The 20,910-nt window shown below is 40.6% G+C and overlaps 1 protein-coding gene across 1 annotated transcript in view; it reads right to left on the bottom strand.

Moving 5' to 3' along the window:
• Positions 1–20,910, bottom strand: part of LOC141128786 (amine oxidase [flavin-containing]-like) — a 182,771-nt gene that overhangs the window by 29,312 nt on the left and 132,549 nt on the right. The window contains exon 11 of the mRNA XM_073616284.1: positions 16,468–16,525. Coding sequence (XP_073472385.1) covers positions 16,468–16,525 — 58 coding nt within the window. The remainder of the gene's footprint in view (positions 1–16,467; positions 16,526–20,910) is intronic.

The raw sequence follows: 20,910 nt of genomic DNA, 5'->3' as shown, positions 1-20,910 counted from the left end.
ACAGAATAAAGGTGGATAAAGCACCTGGACCTGATGGCATCCACCCACGGATCCTAAAAGAATTGAGCTCTGTAATTTCAAAGCCATTGTATCTAATTTTTAGGGACTCATTAATGACGGGAATAGTACCGCTGGATTGGCGCAGGGCGAACGTGGTGCCTATATTTAAAAAGGGATCAAAGTCTTTACCAAGTAACTATAGACCTGTTAGTTTAACTTCTATAGTCGGGAAGATACTGGAGCGTTTAATAAAAGACCACATAGACGAGTTCTTGCTGGAAAAAAACATTTTAAGCAACAGACAGCATGGGTTCATGAAAGACAGAAGTTGTCAGACAAACCTGATTTCTTTTTATGAAGAGGTAAGTAAAACCTTGGACAGAGGGGTGGCTGTGGACGTGGTTTATTTGGATTTTGCAAAAGCGTTTGATACAGTGCCGCACACACGGCTCATGTGTAAGTTAAAGTCTACAGGCTTGGAAATATCAGTTTGTAAATGGATAGAAAACTGGCTAAAAGACAGAATTCAGAGAGTAGTGGTTAATGATTCTTACTCTGAATGGTCTAAGGTTATCAGTGGTGTACCCCAAGGTTCAGTGCTGGGACCCTTACTCTTTAATATCTTTATAAATGATATTGGGTCTGGGATCAAAAGTAACATTTCTGTCTTTGCAGATGACACCAAGCTATGCAGTGGAATAACGTCCTTACAGGATGTCTCCAATTTACAAGCCGACCTCAATGCACTGTCTAATTGGGCGACTATGTGGCAGATGAGGTTTAATGTTGAGAAATGTAAAGTTATGCACTTGGGGGCTAAGAATATGCATGCATCATACATACTAGGGAGAGTACAACTGGGGGAATCTGTAGTGGAGAAGGATCTGGGGGTTTTGGTAGATCATAAGCTCAATAATAGCATGCAATGCCAAGCTGCGGTTTCCAAAGCGAGCAAAGTTCTTTCTTGTATTAAGAGAGGTATGGACTCCAGAGAGAGAGATATCATTTTGCCCCTGTTCAAATCATTAGTAAGACCTCATCTGGAATATGCAGTTCAGTTTTGGACACCAGTTCTCAAAAAGGATATCGTGGAACTGGAGAAAGTGCAGAGAAGGGCAACCAAACTGATAGGAGGCATGGGGGAGCTCAGCTATGAGGAAAGATTAGAGGAACTGAATTTGTTCACTCTTGAGAAGAGGAGAATAAGGGGGGATATGATCAACATGTTTAAATATATAAGGGGTCCATATAGTGAACTTGGTGTTGAGTTATTCACTTTACGGTCAACACAGAGGACAAGGGGGCACTCTTTACGACTGGAGGAAAAGAGATTTCATCTCCAAATACGGAAAGGTTTCTTCACAGTAAGAGCTGTGAAAATGTGGAATAGACTCCCTCCAGAGGTGGTTCTGGCCAGCTCAGTAGATTGCTTTAAGAAAGGCCTGGATACTTTCCTAAATGTACATAATATAACTGGGTACTGACATTTATAGGTAAAGTTGATCCAGGGAAAATCCGATTGCCTCTCTGGGATCAGGAAGGAATTTTTTCCCCTGCTGTAGCAAATTGGAGCATGCTCTGCTGGGGTTTTTTGCCTTCCTCTGGATCAACTGTGGGTATAGTATTGGGTATATTGGATTGTACGTTTTTTTTTTTTTTTTGTGGTTGGACTGGATGGACTTGTGTCTTTTTTCAACCTGACTAACTATGTAACTATGTAACTATATGAAAATGGATATCTTGAAAGATAACGACATTATGGCAATCTTCATTGATATGTTCAGGGAGCTGCCTTGTCTATGGGAGATAAAACACCCGGAATATAAGAACCAAACAAAGAGGAAGACAGCACTGGATCAATTGCTGGAATTTGTGAAGACGGTGATCCCCACGGCAGACATCACATATTTGAAGATCCTAATTGGTGGCCTGAGGAGCACTTATCTAAGGGAGCACAAGAAGGTCCAGGATTCCCAGAGATCTGGAGCTGCAGATGACATTTATGTCCCCAGGCTCTGGTACTATGACAGACTGCATTTTCTGGCAGTTTAGACTGAACCCAGGTCATCACTCTCCAGTCTTCCTTCCAGGCTTCCTTCCCCTCCAGCTGAGGCTTCTGACACCCAACCTAGGCCTTCCAGGCAGCAACATGTGGAGGAGCCCAGCTTGAGCCAGGTATAGCATTCCTCTAAATATTTCTGCTTGTCCAATCAATGATGTTAACTAGATGTTAGTTTGGAGTACTAATTTATGATTGTTATTGATGATGCAAAACTAAAACCATGTCCCTTTTTCATACACAGGAAAGTCTCAGCCAGGAGGTGGCCGGGTCAAGCAGGCTGCCTGATACCCAGGTCCCTCCCCTACACCTTCAAAGACAAAGTGTCAGGAAGAAGAGTAACCTGGAGGAGACTGCCATAGGCCTCTTTTGGAAGGCTACAGAGGCCCTGAGAACCCCCCACACTGTGGAGGAGGACTTTGCTTGCATAACTGCCTGCAAAATGCTGCAAATGGAGGAGGGCTAACGACTCCTGTGTGAGTTCTTAATTTTGGAAGCTCTCAATAAGGGGTTGAGGGGCCAAATAACATGTGCTACCCACATTTGTGACCTCACACATAGTCCGCCTCCTCCTCCAGGTCCTCCTCCTCCTCCTCCAGGTCCTCCTCCTCCTCCTGCCACATGTCAAACACCAGAGCCACAGCCGGGAAGGAAGCGTGGAAAGAAGACCAGAAAGTGATGACCTGGGTTCAGTCTGGTCTGGCAAAAGATGCAGCCTCTTGTAGTACCACAGCCTGGTGTTAAATGCAACTTTTAAATAAGTTGCTTATAGTTTATATTGCTTTGCCAAATTATTGCTTCATATAGGAATTAAGACACAGAGTCAGAAATCCGTGTATCAGTTCTTGAGCATAATGGACTGCTGCTCTTTAATCTTTCCAAGGCCTTTTATACAAACAATAGCATTAGCACAACCCCCCCACACAGGGCAAGGGTAAACAACAACAGGAGTCACCTGGGCTACGAACACAAGCTTCAACACCATGGCAATATAGTTACAAGAAAACAAAAGCAGCTTCAATCGAGTTTAACAGCCAAAAAGTTAAAAACAGATTTACATGTAGGCATCATATTAAGTGAGAACTCTAAATTAAATCCCTGACCTTATCAATTTCCCCCTTTGACATCATCCTCTCCTTCCCCCTGGGTCCTCATGAATAAGTTCTAGTCAGTTTTTCCCCAGAGTCCTTTCCCTGACCGCGAGTTGTCAGAGGGGTAGAACCCATCCCCCTAGGTATTACCAACATCTTAAAATTCAAGAAGAGGAGTTTTATAGGAGTAGGGTGATGTCAATACACATTTATCGGTATGCCCTGTCTATTCTCCTAATTTTCCTATTTATTTTCCTGTATACACATATATTCGTGATTGTAAGTGATATTAATATTAGAATAATAATTACCATTGGACTTAACAACCAGTGAAAGGTATTGGTTGCTGTTGAAGACATTCCACTAAATATATCCCACCAATGTGGTGCAGTATCCTGTTGTATCTGTGAGGAAAGATGTACTAGTCTACCTTTGTCAATAATTGCGGATACGAGGTTATTCTGTAGGGTATGTTCTAGTGTTTCTATGTGTTGTCTTAACAACTCTGATTGTTCCAAAACCTGTTTTAGTGGTTCTAAAGAAATTATAAAGGGTGTAGTGTCAGTGAGATTATGTACCTCATAGACTGAAGAGAATATCTTATCGGCGTCTGGTTCAAAAAGATAGGTGTCGTTACCCCATTGTAATATTTTAATCTTTTTTATACATCCCGCAAACGGCGCCGATTTATTTAATGCTGACATGGTGCGGTTATCATTAGTAATGATACAAATATGCTGGGGTCCTATTTCTATGAATCTATTGTTCACATTTATCGGTGTTCTTTGCATTTTGCATATGCTAGTTTGGTATTTTAACAAGCAAGGTTCATATACTGGGGAACTTCTGCCACATACCATTCCCTTATTAGTTCCTTCACATAGAGTTAAATCATGGGTTCTGTTTCTTTTATCTACATATTTCCCATATATTTCTGGATACCAAAACTCGTCTTTAATTACTAGTGGCATGACCACTATTTTACACATTTCCATTACATCTGCTACCCGGTATGCTTCAAACCTTCCTACACACCATTTCTCCTCACATTCTATCTTATCCCCTTTTACTTGGAACCATACACCATCGTCAGTTAAACCCTTAAAATATTTCATCCAGGTATGATAATTTCCCAACTGTAGTTCAGTCCTGGCCCTATTTATTTGTATATGATAGGATAAGAGGTTAAAAGAGCATTGTGTGAAATTTACAAACTGTTGATTTTGATTCCACAGCTGGAGCTCTGCTCCTATCGTGTGATTTATTAACCCTCCCAAAAATTGTAATAGGGGTATTTCTTGCAATTGGGTTTCAAAAGTGGTGGGTAACCATTTGCTTGTGATAGTCAAGCTGTCAGCTATGTGTCCCCCTGCATGCTTCCATCTGTTGTTCATTTCTTCTATCTCGACCGAGTTTAAAATTCCCATCCCTGTACCTGTCAGTCCCAATAGTGTGTCGTACCATTCTCGTTTATACCTACACTCCGGTATCGAGGGAAAGGTGATATTGAATTTTATTTTTGTTTTCTGTTGTGATGTTTATACATTTATGCAAGTGTTTGGTACGGGTGTTAATATGGAAGATTCAATTGTTGGCATTACTTCTTCCTCCATTTGTATGTGAAACCCATAGGCCTCTGCACTCCAATACCACCCATCATTTCTCTCTTCCCTCCACCAAGAGGCACAGAGGAAAGTACTGGATTGATTAACGGTAATATCTGTCAGATTAAACATCCCTTCGGTTATATTCCCTCCTTCTGCCATGACTGTTAATATTTGGTACATTTGTCCCACTACCCATTCCCGGGCTTGTTTCCATGTCTGTGAAAGGGATATTTTATGACACCTATGGTTCTTACTATTGTTAAAGGGGAAACCCATATTATCATTCCACTGGAAAGTTACGGTTACTTCTGAGAGGGGGTCTGCCTGTATCCATGCTATACCTACATCTACATGAAATGGTCGCCTATGTCCTTCAACAGTATAATTACCCACAGTGTAATCCTTATTTATCTCATATCCTGATACATTTGCTACTTTAGGATCATCTATACTCCATTCAAAAGTCATTGTTTCTTCTACCTCAAGTACATTAATACCAGGAGTCCATGCATATATTTGTAAAACAACAATCTTCAACAAAAAATATGTAAGTAGATATTTCATCATGTTGTTTTCTCGGGTTGTTTCTTGCAATGTGATGCGTGTATCCAGGTAGGTTTTCCTTCCAGCTTTACTGAGGTGGCTGTGGTCAAGAGTACTTGGTAAGGACCTTCAAACCTGGGTTCCAATGTCTTTCTGGTGTGTTTCTTTACATATACATAATCCCCTGGTAGCAGAGTATGTGTACCTGTTATTGAATTAGGGTCTGGAAGAGAAGAATACACACTTTTGTGGATCTTAGTTAGACGTTGTTGTAATTGTATCACATATGCAGTCAAACTATCACATTGCAATTGCATACTCTGTGGAAAGTATAAACCCAATCTAGGTGCATTCCCAAAAAGTATCTCATATGGGGATAATCCTGTCTTTCCTGTTGGAGTGTACCTTATAGAGAACAAAGCCAAAGGCAGGCATTCTGGCCAAGGCTTGTTTAACTCTTGCATGGCTTTTTGTATTTTTAACTTTATTGTCCCATTTACTCTCTCCACTGATCCTGAACTCTGTGGGTGGTAAGGGGTGTGAAAACTTTGTTGAACCCCTAACATGGTCATCACATTCTGCATGATTTCTCCTGTAAAGTGTGTCCCCCTATCTGATTCTATGGTTTCAGGAAGACCAAACCTAGGTATTAACTCAGTGATCAGTTTCTTAGCTGTGGCTTTAGCTGTAGCCGATTTTACTGGATAACTTTCAGGCCAACCTGAGAATAAATCGATACACACGAGGACAAATTCAAAAGGGCCGCTCTTAGGCATTTGTATGTAATCAATCTGCAGTCTCTGGAAGGGGTATTGGGCCCGGACCTGGTGTTTTCGTGGGGTTTTTACTCTCTGTCCTGGGTTATTCAGGAGACAGATTTGGCAGGCTGCACAGTAATTTCTTGCAGTGCTACTGAATCCGGGGGCGAGCCATCCTTGGTTCACAATCCTATACATGGAATTGGAACTGACATGTGTGGGTAGGTGAACTGCCACTGCCATTGCTGGGTACAGAGAGGCAGGCAGGCATATTTTGCCCCCTTCCCTCCATACATTGTCAAGGTCTGGTGCTGCTCCCATTCTGACCCACTTATCTTTCTCGCTCTCCCCTGCTTGCTCCTGTAATTTACTCAGCTGCTGCCATGTTGGTTCTGGGATACTCACCTCTACCGCTGCTAAGGTCTCAGGGCTTCCTTCCCCTAGAGCTGCCTGTTTTGCAGTCAAATCTGCAAATGCATTTCCTTTTGCCTCAATTGTTTTTGCGCTCGTGTGTGCCGCTACCTTCATAATGGCCACTCGTTTAACCTTTTGAAGATTGCTCAGGACTCTCTTAATCCCTTCTCCATGTTTTACAGGTGTACCTGCTGCTGTCAGATAACCTCTAGCCCTCCATATGTGGCCATAATCATGCGCTACACCATAAGCGTAAGCGGAGTCAGTGTAAATATTCCCTTCTCGCCCTTTTAAGTATTCTAGGGCTTGTTCTAAAGCTTTTAATTCTGCTTCTTGTGCTGACATGTGGGCTGGTAAGGGCTATGCTTAAATCACCTGTGTATCAGTCACTACGGCATACCCTGTGTGATATTTACCCTTGTCATCAGCAAACCTACTACCATCTATATACAAGGTGTGCTCAGCATTTAAAATCGGTGTATCTGTAACGTGTGGGAATCCCATTGTCTCCTGTTCCATGAGCTGAAAACAATCGTGCTCATTTACTTCCTTAAACAAAAGAGTGTTTAGGTACCTCATTTCCTTTCTCACTAGTACTATTAGCACTATCATTCCCCCTTGCCAAATCTGGTGACTGAAGAGGCAAAAAGGTGGCCAAATTTAAAGTTGTACAGCGCTGAAAAGTAACATTTGGAGGTAAGAGTAAAGTACACTGTAATCTTAATTGCCTGGCCATTGAAATGTGTTTGGGCTGTACCTGAGACAAGATTGCATGTATGTCATGTGTGGTATGCACTACGACTGGATTGTCTAGAACAATCTCTGATGACTTATCTATGATGATTGACACTGCAGCTACCGCCCGTACACAAGACGGTGAACCTCTAGATACTGGATCTAATGCTGCTGAAAAGTAAGCGACTGGTCTTTGTTTTACATGTGCCTGTGTCAGAACACCTGTGGCGTGTCCAGTGATCTCAGCAATGTACAGATTAAATATCTTGGTGTAATCTGGTATACCAATAGCCGGGGCAGAAATCAACAACTTTTTCAAAGTGATAAACGACTCATAAGCTATTTCTGTAAGCATATACGGTACAATTTTCAAACAATCGTATAATGGCTGCATCAAAGCGCTAGCATGTGGTATCCACTGTCTACAATATGACACGATACCTAAAAACATACGCAATTGTTTGAAATTCCATGGGGGTAACATTCCCTTTATCACTTGAACCCTCTCCTCAGTGAGATGTCTCGTACCCTGTGATATACAATGTCCCAAAAAGATAACTTTTTCCTGACACACTTGTAACTTTTTCTTATTAACCTTGCAACCTTTTTCTGCCAAAAATCGCAACAAATCAAGGGTGGTGTGCAGGCTTTCAGTCTTTCACTTATCTGTGGAATTAATCCTTCCATAAACTGTCTATTGAAGGCTCGGATCGTGACTGGCAGCTCTAAATCCATTCTCTCAACTGCCATCATACTTTCCATAGACAAGTAAAATTCTGATACAGTCTGTCCTGGCATTTGTTTCATGGGTGATATTGACCCCCTCTCTTGTTGTTTTGCCTGACAGAAAACTTCTAATCTAACAATAAAAGGGGCCCTTGAGTCTATGTGTCTGTCTGTCTCCAGTATTGCCATCCCCCTCAGCTCGGTCTGCAGGTCAGTCATAAAACTGGTTAAACAGGGTCAGAGTCATTTTTATGTCTGCATAGATCCTCCCCATCCTGCCAGGTCGCTTCATGTGTATTCATTAACTGTGTCACAAATCTACAAAAAAACAGCTGGCTTTACTATAATGCATGTATCAGTGCGTACGGGAGCTACAGTTTCTGAATGAAATTCTTGTGCCCCACAATGCACACATTCTACTGCCCATTCTGGGTTTTGTGCTCCACAATCCTGACAAACCCATCCTCTCCCCTCAAGTACCGGATATATCTTGTGTGGTTTGCGTTCTACGTCAGTGTATGGGGGTGGGATGGCTGAGCTGGGAGCCTCGACATTTTTTGTTCTTCTATCTTTCATATCCCAACCATCACAATCTGGATTATACTTCCACCCCTCTTCTTTTTCTCTATTTGAAACCTTAATTAAGCATTGAACCTGACTCATCCATTGCTTCTCTAACACCTCTCCTTGTCTGTCCCTTTTTATTTCACTTTTTTTTTTTTTTTTCACTATTTCACTCCATACATCCGGGTCTAAACCCGCTGCTCCTTTCACCCTTAAATTTACAAAGGACATCCTTTAAGTCCCGTGCTTCATCTTCTCCACAGATGTTTTTAATTATCTGTGGCACTGTGTAATGTGCTACAATTCCCTGACGGGGTTTTGTGTTCCTCTGGCCCATTCTAACAGTCCTGCCTAGGTAGCGTGTGGGACACTTAGTGTACAATATAATGCGGCTACAACATATACAAGAATTAATAATTACTTTATATGCTAGCCCAATAGCAAACCAGCTAAGTTACACTAGTTCCTCGTTGCCTTCCTCCTAGGGTGCTAGAATTCTAGAAACCTCTCCGGAATGAGATTTCTGAAACCAAATTACTTTATATGCTAGCCCAAAAATAAATAATTACTTTATATGCTAGCCCAATAACAAACCAGAATGCGGCTACAACATATACAAAAACGCGGCTACAACATATACAAGCATTCCTTTAAGTGGCCAGGTATCCGACTAGATCTCGGGACTTTGTTGAGACCTTATTCCCCCCCTCGTATCTGGGAATCCCTCTCATACACTCTTATCCCTGCTTTATGGAGCAGACAGGGCTTATACTCTCAACCCGTCTATGGTTTATGAGTTAGATGTGAGGTTAAGCATAAGCGTCAGACCCCCAAGCTCACAAGCCCTCAGGTTCCCAATCGTGTGAGGTAAGGCGCATTCTGTTGCTTAGTTCGGCAATCCCCTTCTAACTCATACCATCCTTGACAAGGCTCATTCACTTTCTCAACAAGACAGACAAGACAAACACAGATAACAAAAACAAACAAATAATTCCAGCAATATAAACTAAAATATGCAGTAATTCTAGACTCACCACTACAGAGGCTGGTGTTTTAAAACCAGGAGAACCGTAACTGACAGAACGGATAGGCACAAATCAGGGGAGCACAGAATATAAGAAAAATAAAGCTTTTTCTTACCTGCGCAGGTTTTTTTTTTTTTGATCTGTGATTCCCGGAATGCCTATTTCTTTTGTTCCGTCAGCGTAGCTCATCCACCTCTTGTAGTATCATCGGTGAGTCCCTGTTCAGGCGCCAAAATGTTAAATGCAACTTTTAAATAAGTTGCTTATAGTTTATATTGCTTTGCCAAATTATTGCTTCATATAGGAATTAAGACACAGAGTCAGAAATCCGTGTATCAGTTCTTGAGCATAATGGACTGCTGCTCTTTAATCTTTCCAAGGCCTTTTATACAAACAATAGCATTAGCACAACCCCCCCACACAGGGCAAGGGTAAACAACAACAGGAGTCACCTGGGCTACGAACACAAGCTTCAACACCATGGCAATATAGTTACAAGAAAACAAAAGCAGCTTCAATCGAGTTTAACAGCCAAAAAGTTAAAAACAGATTTACATGTAGGCATCATATTAAGTGAGAACTCTAAATTAAATCCCTGACCTTATCACTGGGGACACAGATGTCACAGATGGACTTCTGGAACAGATGGACTTCTGGAACAGACTGCACTCCCTTAGATAAGGACTCCTCAGGCCACCAATTTTGATGTTAAATAATTGATGTCTGCCCTGGGGGTCCAAGGCTTCGCCAATTTCTGCTGTTTCTCCAGTGTTGCCTTCCTCTTTGTTTGGTTCTGAGCCCTTAATAAAGGATTTATTGTTTCAATTATACTTGCCTATGTGTGTTTTCCTTAAAAAAGGACAGTTGGTTTGTGAGGAGGCAGGTACATTTCAAAAATACTATGTGAAATTAACAAGGGTCACCAACACCAAGCAACCTTCTTGAGATTAAATAATATAAGATATCAATGGTGTTGTGGTAACTTGACACACAAAACACACACAAAAATATTAGGGAGTAAAACTAACCAAAAAATAAAACAAAGATCAGCCTTGAAAAAAATACAAACCCAAAAAAAAAAAAAAAAACAGCCTTTAAAAAACAAAAAAAAAAGAAAACAACCCAAAAATAATTTTGTCAGATGTGACAAATCAAAATATATTGAGGGAATCCCGATAAATAATAAAGAAAGAAGTTTGAGAGAAGTCTGTGTGAATATGAGCAGCAAAACTACTTCAATCTTCTCACATTATAAAGAAGAAGAGAGTGCGCTGTATTAAACCATTTTTTACATTGCACCCTGACGAAAGTGCTGTATCCATTGCGAATGCTAATTTTACCAGACCGAGCTGTTCCGTCTCGGAATTTCTTCTGAGCATGCATGGCACTTTGTGCGTTGGAACTGGCCACACACAGTCGTAATTGACGCGATCGGATTTTGTTGTCGGAAAATTTTATAGCCTACCCTCAAACTTTGTGTGTCGGAAAATCCGATGGAAAATGTCCGATGATGCCCACACACGGTCGGAATGTCCGACAACACGCTCCGATCGGACATTTTCCATCGGAAAATCCGACCGTATGTATGGGGGATAAGTGTACATGGATGATAAAAAATTAAGTTGACTCAACTGAGTATAAAGCAGAGTGATTATAATGTCAACTGAAAATAAAAAAATATATATAAAAGTGTGAATAAGACATCAAACATACATGAATACAGAAAATGTCATGATATAAATGAACAAGTGATGAAAAAAGTTGTGCAGTGACAAACTGATAGAGTATAAATTACTCCATGGTGAAAAGGAAGTCAGTCCATATTCAAATAAAAAACAAAATATAAGTAAAAGTCCATAAAAAACTAATAGTGATCCAAAAAATATATACAGGTATATAGATGAATGAAGTGCCGTGAAGTCCACACTAAAGTGACAGGTGACCAATTCCTCCACCACAAAAGGACTACCGCTTACCAGATGTTAATGGTCCCTTATTACAGGGGACCGTCCCAAGCAGATGGCTGCAACCCCAGCCTGGGATCTCACTGGCAAGCACTGTATTCCTCCGCACCAAAGTAGACAATCTGTGAACAGATCGGTATGGTAGACATAGTATTCACCATGAAAAAATAAAAAGCCTCACATAGCATAAAACCTTACATTTATTGTAGTATATAAGAAAGCCAATTGAACACTTACAAATAGGTGAGCATTAATAAGCGAAAAAGGATTACAAGCCAGCCGTCTCCTACACAGCCCGTACCTCTCAGGACTGATCGTACAGCACTGACATCAGAACGTAGCTCATCCTCCATACGTCGTTTCGTCAATATCGGACGTGGTCACGGGATACGAGCAGCGTTCTGATGCACCGCTTAAGTAACAAAACACCTAACCAAGCCTCGGTATGGATCCCCAGGGGAAGACCACAGGGCGCCATCCCACTTAAGGGAAGGAACTGTGGGCAAAAGGTGTCTGGAAACTTGTATGATAAAACCAGAGTAAAACAACAAAAGTGCTCACAGCCTCTGGTGTATGGACATACAAATAAACACCTATGAATACAAAAGTAAATAATGGTAATATAGATGGTAACAAATTTACCAATAGATGAAATTAATTAAAAAATTAAAAAGTTATGAAGAAATCCAACCAAATAGACAGGCACAAAGAATAGCCGGCTGGCTTGTAATCCTATTTCGCTTATTAATGTTTGCCTATTTGTAAGTGTTCAATTGGCTTTTTTATATACTACAATAAATGTAAGGTTTTACGCTATGTGAGGCTTTTTATTTTTTCATGGTGAATACTATGTCTACCATACCGATCTGTTCAAGGATTGTATACTTTGGTGCTGAGGAATATGGTGCTTGCCAGTGAGATCCCAGGCTGGGGTTGCAGCCATCTGCTCGGGACAATCCCCTGTAATAAGGGACCATTAACATCTGGTAAGCAGCAGTCCTTTTGTGGTGCAGGAATTGGTCACCTGTCACTTTAGTGTGGACTTCACGGCACTCCATTCATCTATATATATTTTTTGGATCACCAATTATATGAATATGGACTGACTTCCTTTTCACCATGGAGTAATTTATACTCTATCAGTTTGTCACTGCACAACTTTTTTCATCACTTGTTCAATGATATCATGACATTTTCTGTATTCATGTATGTTTGATGTCTTATTCACACTGTTTTATTTTCAGTTGATGTTATAATCACTCTGCTTTATACTCAGTTGAGTCAACTTAATTTTTTATCATCCATGTACACTTAGTGTGTCTTATTGGCATATACTATTGGGGGCTTATAATATATTACTCCAAGCTTCTCAATACTTAGCACGACTTTTTGCTTTTTTCTTTCTGTTTGGTGTTGTATAACACTTTAGTCGCAGCTCTCTCTTTTACACTTTTTAGCGCAATTTGTTTTCTTTGAAATACAGGACTCTCTGAAAACATGTGGTGTGGCTGTTTCAAGATGCACAGTAAGGAGGCACTTGAAGAAAGTTGGGCTGCATGGTCGAGTCGCCAAAAGAAATCCATTACTACGCAAATGCCACAAAGTATCCCGCTTACAATACACCAAACAGCACAGAGACAAGCCTCAAACCTTCTGGCACAAAATCATTTGGAGTGATGAGACAAAAATTGAGCTTTTTGGCCACAACCATAAATGCTACATTTGGAGAGGAGTCAACAAGGCCTATGATAAAAGGTATGGAGGTGGATCACTGATGTTTTAGGGATGTGTGAGCTACAAAGGCACAGGGAATTTGGTCAAAATTGTTGGTAAGATGAATGCAGTATGTTATCAAAAATACTGGAGGAACATTTGCTGTCATCAGCCAGGAAGCTGTGCATGGGATGTACTTGGACATTCCAACATGACAATGATCCAAAACACAAGGCCAAGTCGACCTGTCATTGGCTACAGCTGAATAAAGTGAAGGTTCTGGAGTGGCCATCTCCGTCTCCTGACCTCAATATCATTGAGTCACTCTGTGGAGATCTCAAACATGCAGTTCATGCAAGACAGCCTAAGAATTTACAGGAACTGGGGGCTTTTTGCCAAGAGGAATGGGCTGCTTTACCATCTGAGAAGATAAAGAGCCTCATCCACAAATACCACAAAAAACTTCAAGCTGACATTGATGTTAAAGGGGGCAAAACACAGTAGTAAGAACTGGGGTATGTAGACTTTTGATCAGGGTCATTTGGGTGGTTTCTGTTGCCATTATGATTTAAAAAGAGTAAACACAGTTGACTGATAATAAATGGCTTCAGCCAAACACTAATCATGAGTGAAAAAAGTTTTTCTGTTATCATTCATATTCTCTGAAAAATGGCCAAGAAATCATAAATTCTGCCAGGGTATGTAAACTTATGAGCACAACTGTGTGTGTATATATATATATATATATATATATATATATATATATATATATATATATATATATATATATATATGTGGGTTGAAGCATTGAAGCATCCTTGCCTTCAATGAACCCCCTTCCTGTAAGCAAAGGGCATCAAGGACCCACTCCCTGGGGGTGTGTCATCAATCTGTCCAGGTCTGTATAGTATAGTGTTCATGTCATTGCATGCGTGTGTTCTCTGCAGCATTCAGAATTTCCCTGGGTAAAAGAACCCATGATGTCAGGTGAATGGATCAGTTTGTGGGAAAAAATTATGCATGATAGATATTTTAAAGAACAAATGCTGGGGTGCTAATGGTTTTTAGCCTTATGGTCACATTTCACAGTTCAGGCCTAACATTCTTCTTGAAATACCTTGACCTTGCATGACCTTGTATGGTGTAACAGAGCCTATAAGGTAGGTGGGGGCCCTCTCCCAATATTTTCTTATAAAACTGAACTTTAGCATGATATGACACATAAGTGGAGTCTGAGAAACTGCACACCCCTAAATAGTAAATCTTGAAAAAGCAGGAAGTTCCCCGTGGGGTTTTAAAGCAGCAATTTGAGAGTCACAAAAAGTATATTGTAAAAAATAAAATATTTTTATTTTTAATGACAAAGGACAAATGGACAATACTATACAAAAGTTAAAACAAGAGCTCTGGTTTACAACTGTGCAAGACTACTAGAAAAGGGAAAAACGAGTAGACAATGCCAAGAAGATAAAATACAAAATAGTCGACTTGTAGTGATGAAATTATGATAATGCCATTTAATATACAGGAGAAAAAAAAGCCCCAATGCATTTCGACCTAAGTGTTTTGCGGTCTTCCTCATGGGGTTCTCATATTTCCTCTCCGTAAAATAGGCTCACTTAACCAGAGATTCCTTGTTAAAGCGGAGTGCCACACAAAAATGGAACTTCCGTTTTTCGGAACCCTCCCCCCCTCCGGTGTCACATTTGGCACCTTTCAGGGGGGAGGGGGGTACAGATACCTGTCTAAGACAGGTATTTGCACCCACTTCCGGCATAGACTCCCATGGGAGTCTATGCCTCTTCCCGTCCCGACCGCGCTGTCTGCTGGGAACACACAGCTCCCAGCAGAGAGCGGGGACCACTAGGGACGCGCAGCGCGACTCGTGCATGCGCAGTAGGGAACCGGGAAGTGAAGCCACAACGCTTCACTTCCTGATTCCCTCACCTAGGATGGCGGCGGCAGCTGCCAAGAACTGAGCGGGTTCTCGGCGTCCCCTGCCGACATCGCTGGACCCCGGGACAGGTAAGTGGCAATGTATTAAAAGTCAGCAGCTGCAGTATTTGTAGCTGCTGGCTTTTAATATTTTTTTTTTTTGGTGGTGTGGGTGAACCCCCGCTTTAAAATACACACATAACGATTGCAATTGGTTTTCCCCTTAGTGATCCTGGAAAATTCTGAAAGAGTCATGCTCACCTCCACCTCCACTCCAAAGGGAGCCGTCCCCGGACATAGAACTTACAAGTGGTCACAGGTGGTTGGGCACCCCACAAGGAGATAAAGGCAAGACCTGAATATTGTATAATACTTTTTTGAGGCTATATAGCCTCCAAGATATGGGGCATAAGGTCCTCTATTTTGTAACGTACTTGATTTGTCAGGGAACAACTGACAACTGAAGTTGTTCCCTGACAAATCAAGTCTGCACATCTCCCAACCGTTTGAGAGCTGCCAATCAAGTGTACGTTACAAAATAGAGTTGTTGTCAGTTGTTCCCTGACAAATCAAGTGCAGACTTGACAAATCAAGTCTGCACATCTCCTAACCGTTTGAGAGGTGCCAATCAAGTGTACGTTACAAAATAGAGGACCTTACGCCCCATATCTTGGAGGCTATATAGCCTCAAAAAAGTATTATACAATAATCAGGTCTTGCCTTTATCTCCTTGTGGGGTGCCCAACCACCTGTGACCACTTGTAAGCTCTATGTCCGGGGGCGGCTCCCTTCGGAGTGGAGGTGGAGGTGAGCGTGACTCTTTCAGCATTTTCCAGGATCACTAAGGGGAAAACCAATTGCAATCGTTATGTGTGTATTTTAACAAGAAATCTCTGGTTAAGTGAGCCTATTTTACGGAGAGGAAATATAAGACCTCCCTGAGGAAGACCGCAAAACACTTAGGTCGAAATGCATTGGGGCTTTTTTTCTCCTGTATATTGGATGGCATTATCATAATTTCATCACTACAAGTCGACTATTTTATATTTTATTTTCTTGGTATTGCCTACTCTTTTTTCCCTTTTCTAGTAGTCTTGCACAGTTGTAAACCAGAGCTCACGTTTTAACTTTTGTATAGTATTGTCCATTTGTCCTTTGTCATTAAAAATTAAAATATTTTATTTTTCACAATATGCTTTTTGTGACTTTCAAATTGCTGCTTTAAAACCCCACTGGGAACTTCCTGCTTTTTCAATAAAACTGAACTTGTACTGTAAACTTGCTTCAAATGAATAAATCGATTTTTTTTTTTTAACATAGAATTTTAACTTACATGTAGAGCTTCTTCTGAATCCAGAACTCTAGCATACAATTCACAGATTTTTCTCTTTCTACAAAATAATTTGATAAATTAAGCATATGCCAGTTTATATATAATGCATCTAATGTTTTAGATAACAAAATAATTCAGATTTGCTTAAGCTCCATTTCTTTTCTTCATAGCTATCAAGTTTGATACATGGCAAACTACATATTTTAAAAAACTCAGTTGAAACTGCATCTAGTATACAGTATATATATATATATATATATATATATATATATATATATATATATATATATATATATATATATATATATATATATCTCCTAGAGTGTATGTAAAGGCACCTTTTTTTTGTTTAGGATAGTTGTAGGAAAGGGTAAGAACCTCCAGGTTTTTTTTGCTGTCTATATGCCACTGGGGTAATTCACCCCTCATTTGTCCGAATGACCATTGTCACTGAAACAGAATGGGAGGAGAAATCCAGGCCAGGAAGTTAAGGAAAAATTCTAGTTCCTATGACAAATTTCTGAGACAGAAATTCCATTCATTTTTGATAATTTTTTATATAATTTTCTTTTACATCATGAGGTCAGGAAGTGAAGGGAAATCTCCCCAGTGGGATACAGGTTGATAGGTATTTTATCATTTCTCCCTCCTATATGTAAATGTAAAAAGTTTCAGCTTTAATAACCTTTAATGACTGCAAAAAAAGGTACATACGTTAAAAAATGTTAATTTTTATAGTTGCCAAACAGTACTTTATGACCAAAGTGCTGAACACACAGCTTTTTGTTTAGCAACCCTAGAATTAACTTATTAGAATAGTGAAAACTGCTATGCAAACACTCTAAGAATTTTTTTTTGTTTTATTTACTTAAAAAAAAATTAAGGCAGCATTTTGCATTCAGCAATTCAAATACAGAAAATGACAATATAGAACATACAGTACAAAAACATACAGTACATTTCTGTTTCAAGTCAAAAAACAGTATTTGAAAAAATTAAATAACACCAACTATTTACTGAAATCTTTTCTAACTCAACATTCAGTGTTTGCCCCATTAAAGATATTTAGTTAGGAAAAATTTAAAGGAATCATTCAAATTTTATGTAATTTATTACAGGTGTTGATATACTGAAAATTGTATGCAGAGCCTTCTTCATATTAGTCCCTGCCCTTAACCGCATAAGGACCCAGCCTATTTTTCATACTTGGTGTTTACAAGTTAAAATCTGTTTTATTTGCTAGAAAATTACTTAGAAACCCCAAACATTATATATATATTTTTTTTCAGACACCCTAGAGAATAAAATGTCAGTCTGCAATACTTTATGTCACACCGTATTTGCACAGAGGTCTTACAAGAGCAATTGTTTTGGAAAAAATACACTTTTTTAAATTAAAAAATAAGACAACAGTAAAGTTAGCCCAATTTTTTTATATTGTGAAAGATAATGTTATGCCGAGTAAATTGATACCCAACATGTTATTCTTCAAAATTGCACCCGCTCGTGGGATGGGGACAAACTCTGACCCTTAAAAATCTCCATAGGCGACGTTTAAAAATTTCTACAGGTTACCAGTTTGGAGTTACAGAGAAGGTCTTTTGCTAGAAGTATTGTTCTCGCTCTAACGATTGCGGCAATACCTCAGGTGTGTGGTTTGATCACCGTTTTGATATGCAGGCGCGACTTACGTATGCATTCGCTTCTGCGCACGAGCTCGGCGGGATGGGGCGCTTTAAAAAAATATTTATTTTTTATTTTTACACTGTCCTTACATTAAAAAAAAAATTTGGTCACTTTTATTCCTATTACAAGAAATGTAAACATCCCCTATAATAGAAAAAAAGCATTACAGGACCTCTTTAATGTGAGATCTGGGGTCAAAAGATCTCACGTTTACACCTAAATGCAATAGAAAATAAATAAATGTCTTTAAAAAAAAAAAATGTCCCCTTTAAGACTATTGGGCAGAAGGGACGTTTGACATCGTTTCCGTCATCCAATGTTATGGAGCCTAGCGGGGGCCATCTATCCCTCGACCCAATGTCTCAGAGGGGAGAAGACCTAATTAGCTCTGGTAAGCGGTGGAGATGACCGAAGCATGGCGGGAAGAGGGGGGAACACTCTCCTGCCCCCGATAAAAGTGATCTTGTCTGCCGTTTAAGAATATACTGGTGTTATGGCAGCTATCTGCTGCCATAACCCCGGTATTCTATGTCAAACAGGCGCCATATAATGACGGCGGGTGGTGTGCACGTAGTTAAAAAGCTTACAATCTAAGGTTCCTAACTCGCATACATATGCCAATTACCTAACAGCAAGGTTTTGGAAGTGTGGATGAAAACCCACCCAAGCACAGAGAGAACATGCAAATTCCATGCAGATAGTTTCCTAGCCATGAATAAAACTAATGACCACACTGCTTTACTTTTTAACCTCCCTGGCGGTATGATTATTTCGGATTTTAGGTGCTGAAAGCGGTACAATTATTTTGCATGGAAATTTGGCGTTTTATATTGTAGGTCTGTAATTCTTAACAATAACACACTTAAATCTGTCCAAACAAGAGTCTAGTAGATATCCCGGGTATGATAAAGTTTGAAACACAAAAACATAAATTATAATATAATAAATAAAAATAAATAATTAAAAAAAAAAAAAATTACTAATAAAATAAATTTCCCCACGATTCACTATCGCTCAATTCTGCAAGTGTTCTAATTTACTATCGCTGTTTTCTAGCTGGTCTAAAGCCACTTTTGATGTAAAGGGACACTTTTTGGTTGTTATGGACAATCTCCAGTTTCCAGGCAGAAAGAACAGTATATATAACATAAAACTGCATGCAGGGCATAGGACAAAGCACTGGGGACAAAAGGGATGTGAAATAATTTCATACAGTACAGTACTGTATGTGTTATGATTTTACACTTTTTTTAATTTGCCGCCAGGCTCCGCCCCCGTGCATCACGCCGCTCGCAGGGAACGGAGCCTGGCACGGAGAGGCTTCGGAGGAGGACGGAGCCCGCAGACACAGCGGGGGACATCGCAGGATCCCGGGGACAAGGTAAGTAAAGCCACACCAGGATCCTGCGATGTAATCCCGAGTGTGGCTCGGGGTTACCGCTAATGGTCCTGAATTTTAACCCCGAGCCACACTCGGGAAAACCACCAGGGAGGCTACTGAAAATCTAACAAACTACATTTTTTGGGTTTATGTGCAAAATCCAGTAACATGCACAAACCTCAAATTGACTTGCATATGGTATTATTTAAATAGTGCAAAGTAAAAAATTAAGTCTGATTGTCATGGGTTGCTTCACGTAGCACAAAGTCACGTGTTCTTGTGTATACAGTGTATACTGTATTCTTAAGCCAGGACTTAAATGCATACAGTATATCATATGCAAATGCAAAGGATACCAATTATATTCAAAGTAAAGTAATCTAGAGCAACTTATTGACTTTCTACTTTTTGTCATTAAAGCGGAGTTCCACCCAATTTTGAGAGGTGGTCTTAAACGGAAGACCACCTCTCCACCCCTGTTTTTTGGATACAGTGGAACCTTGGATTGCGAGTAACGCGGTTAACGAGCGTTTCGCAAATCGAGCACTGTATTTCTAAAATTCCTAACTCGGTTTGCGAGTGTTGTCTTGCAAAACGTGCAGGATTCAGGCCAAAAGCGGTGTGCAGTACCGCTTTTTGCCTGAGGTGGGGGGCGCCGGAGCCGAGCAGAGCCGAAAGTCGCCAATCGGTGCCGTTTGGAAATGCATGGAAAGGCCTGAGGACAGTTTGGCTGACCTCTACAAACCTCGGAAAGGCTCGTGAACTGAGTCTTTCCGAGGTTTGCCGAGGTCTGTCGAAGTGTCCCTCGGGCCTTTTTCGGCCACTTTCGAGGCTCTCCGGCACCCCCCACCTCTGGCTGCATGCGGTATTGCATCCCATTGAAGTCAATGCGGAATTAATTATTTTCGATTCCATTTACTTCAATGGGAAAACTTGCTTTGATATGCGAGTACATTGGATTACGAGCATAGTCCTGGAACGGATTATGCTCGTAATCCGAGGTTCCACTGTATTTAAATTTTTTTTTTTACTTTCTATCGTACCTTTTTTGGAAGTACTAAGAGTACTTCCGATCCAGCTGGGCTGCGGCCGAGGACGTCACATCCTCTTCTGTGGCGAACCCCCTGTTGTCTTCTGGAACCTGTGTGTGCCCCAGAAGACGAGGGTGCCATTCACAAAGCATCGCACAACTTGCGCATGCACAGTTGGAAACTGGCAGTGAAGCCACAAGGCTCCACTGCCGGTTTCCCTTAGTTGTAATGGCGGCGCCTGCACCTGACTCTAAGGACCGATCGGTGACATCGCGGGCTCCCTGGACAGGTAAGTGTCCTTATTAAAAGTCAGCAGCTACAGTGATTGCAGCTGCTGACTTTTAA

This window comes from Aquarana catesbeiana, linkage group LG02 (genome assembly GCF_042186555.1).
Source record: "Aquarana catesbeiana isolate 2022-GZ linkage group LG02, ASM4218655v1, whole genome shotgun sequence".
Lineage (NCBI taxonomy): Eukaryota > Metazoa > Chordata > Amphibia > Anura > Ranidae > Aquarana > Aquarana catesbeiana.
The sequence above is the reverse complement of the archived record's forward strand: the minus strand, read 5'-3'. Positions and strand labels throughout refer to the sequence as shown.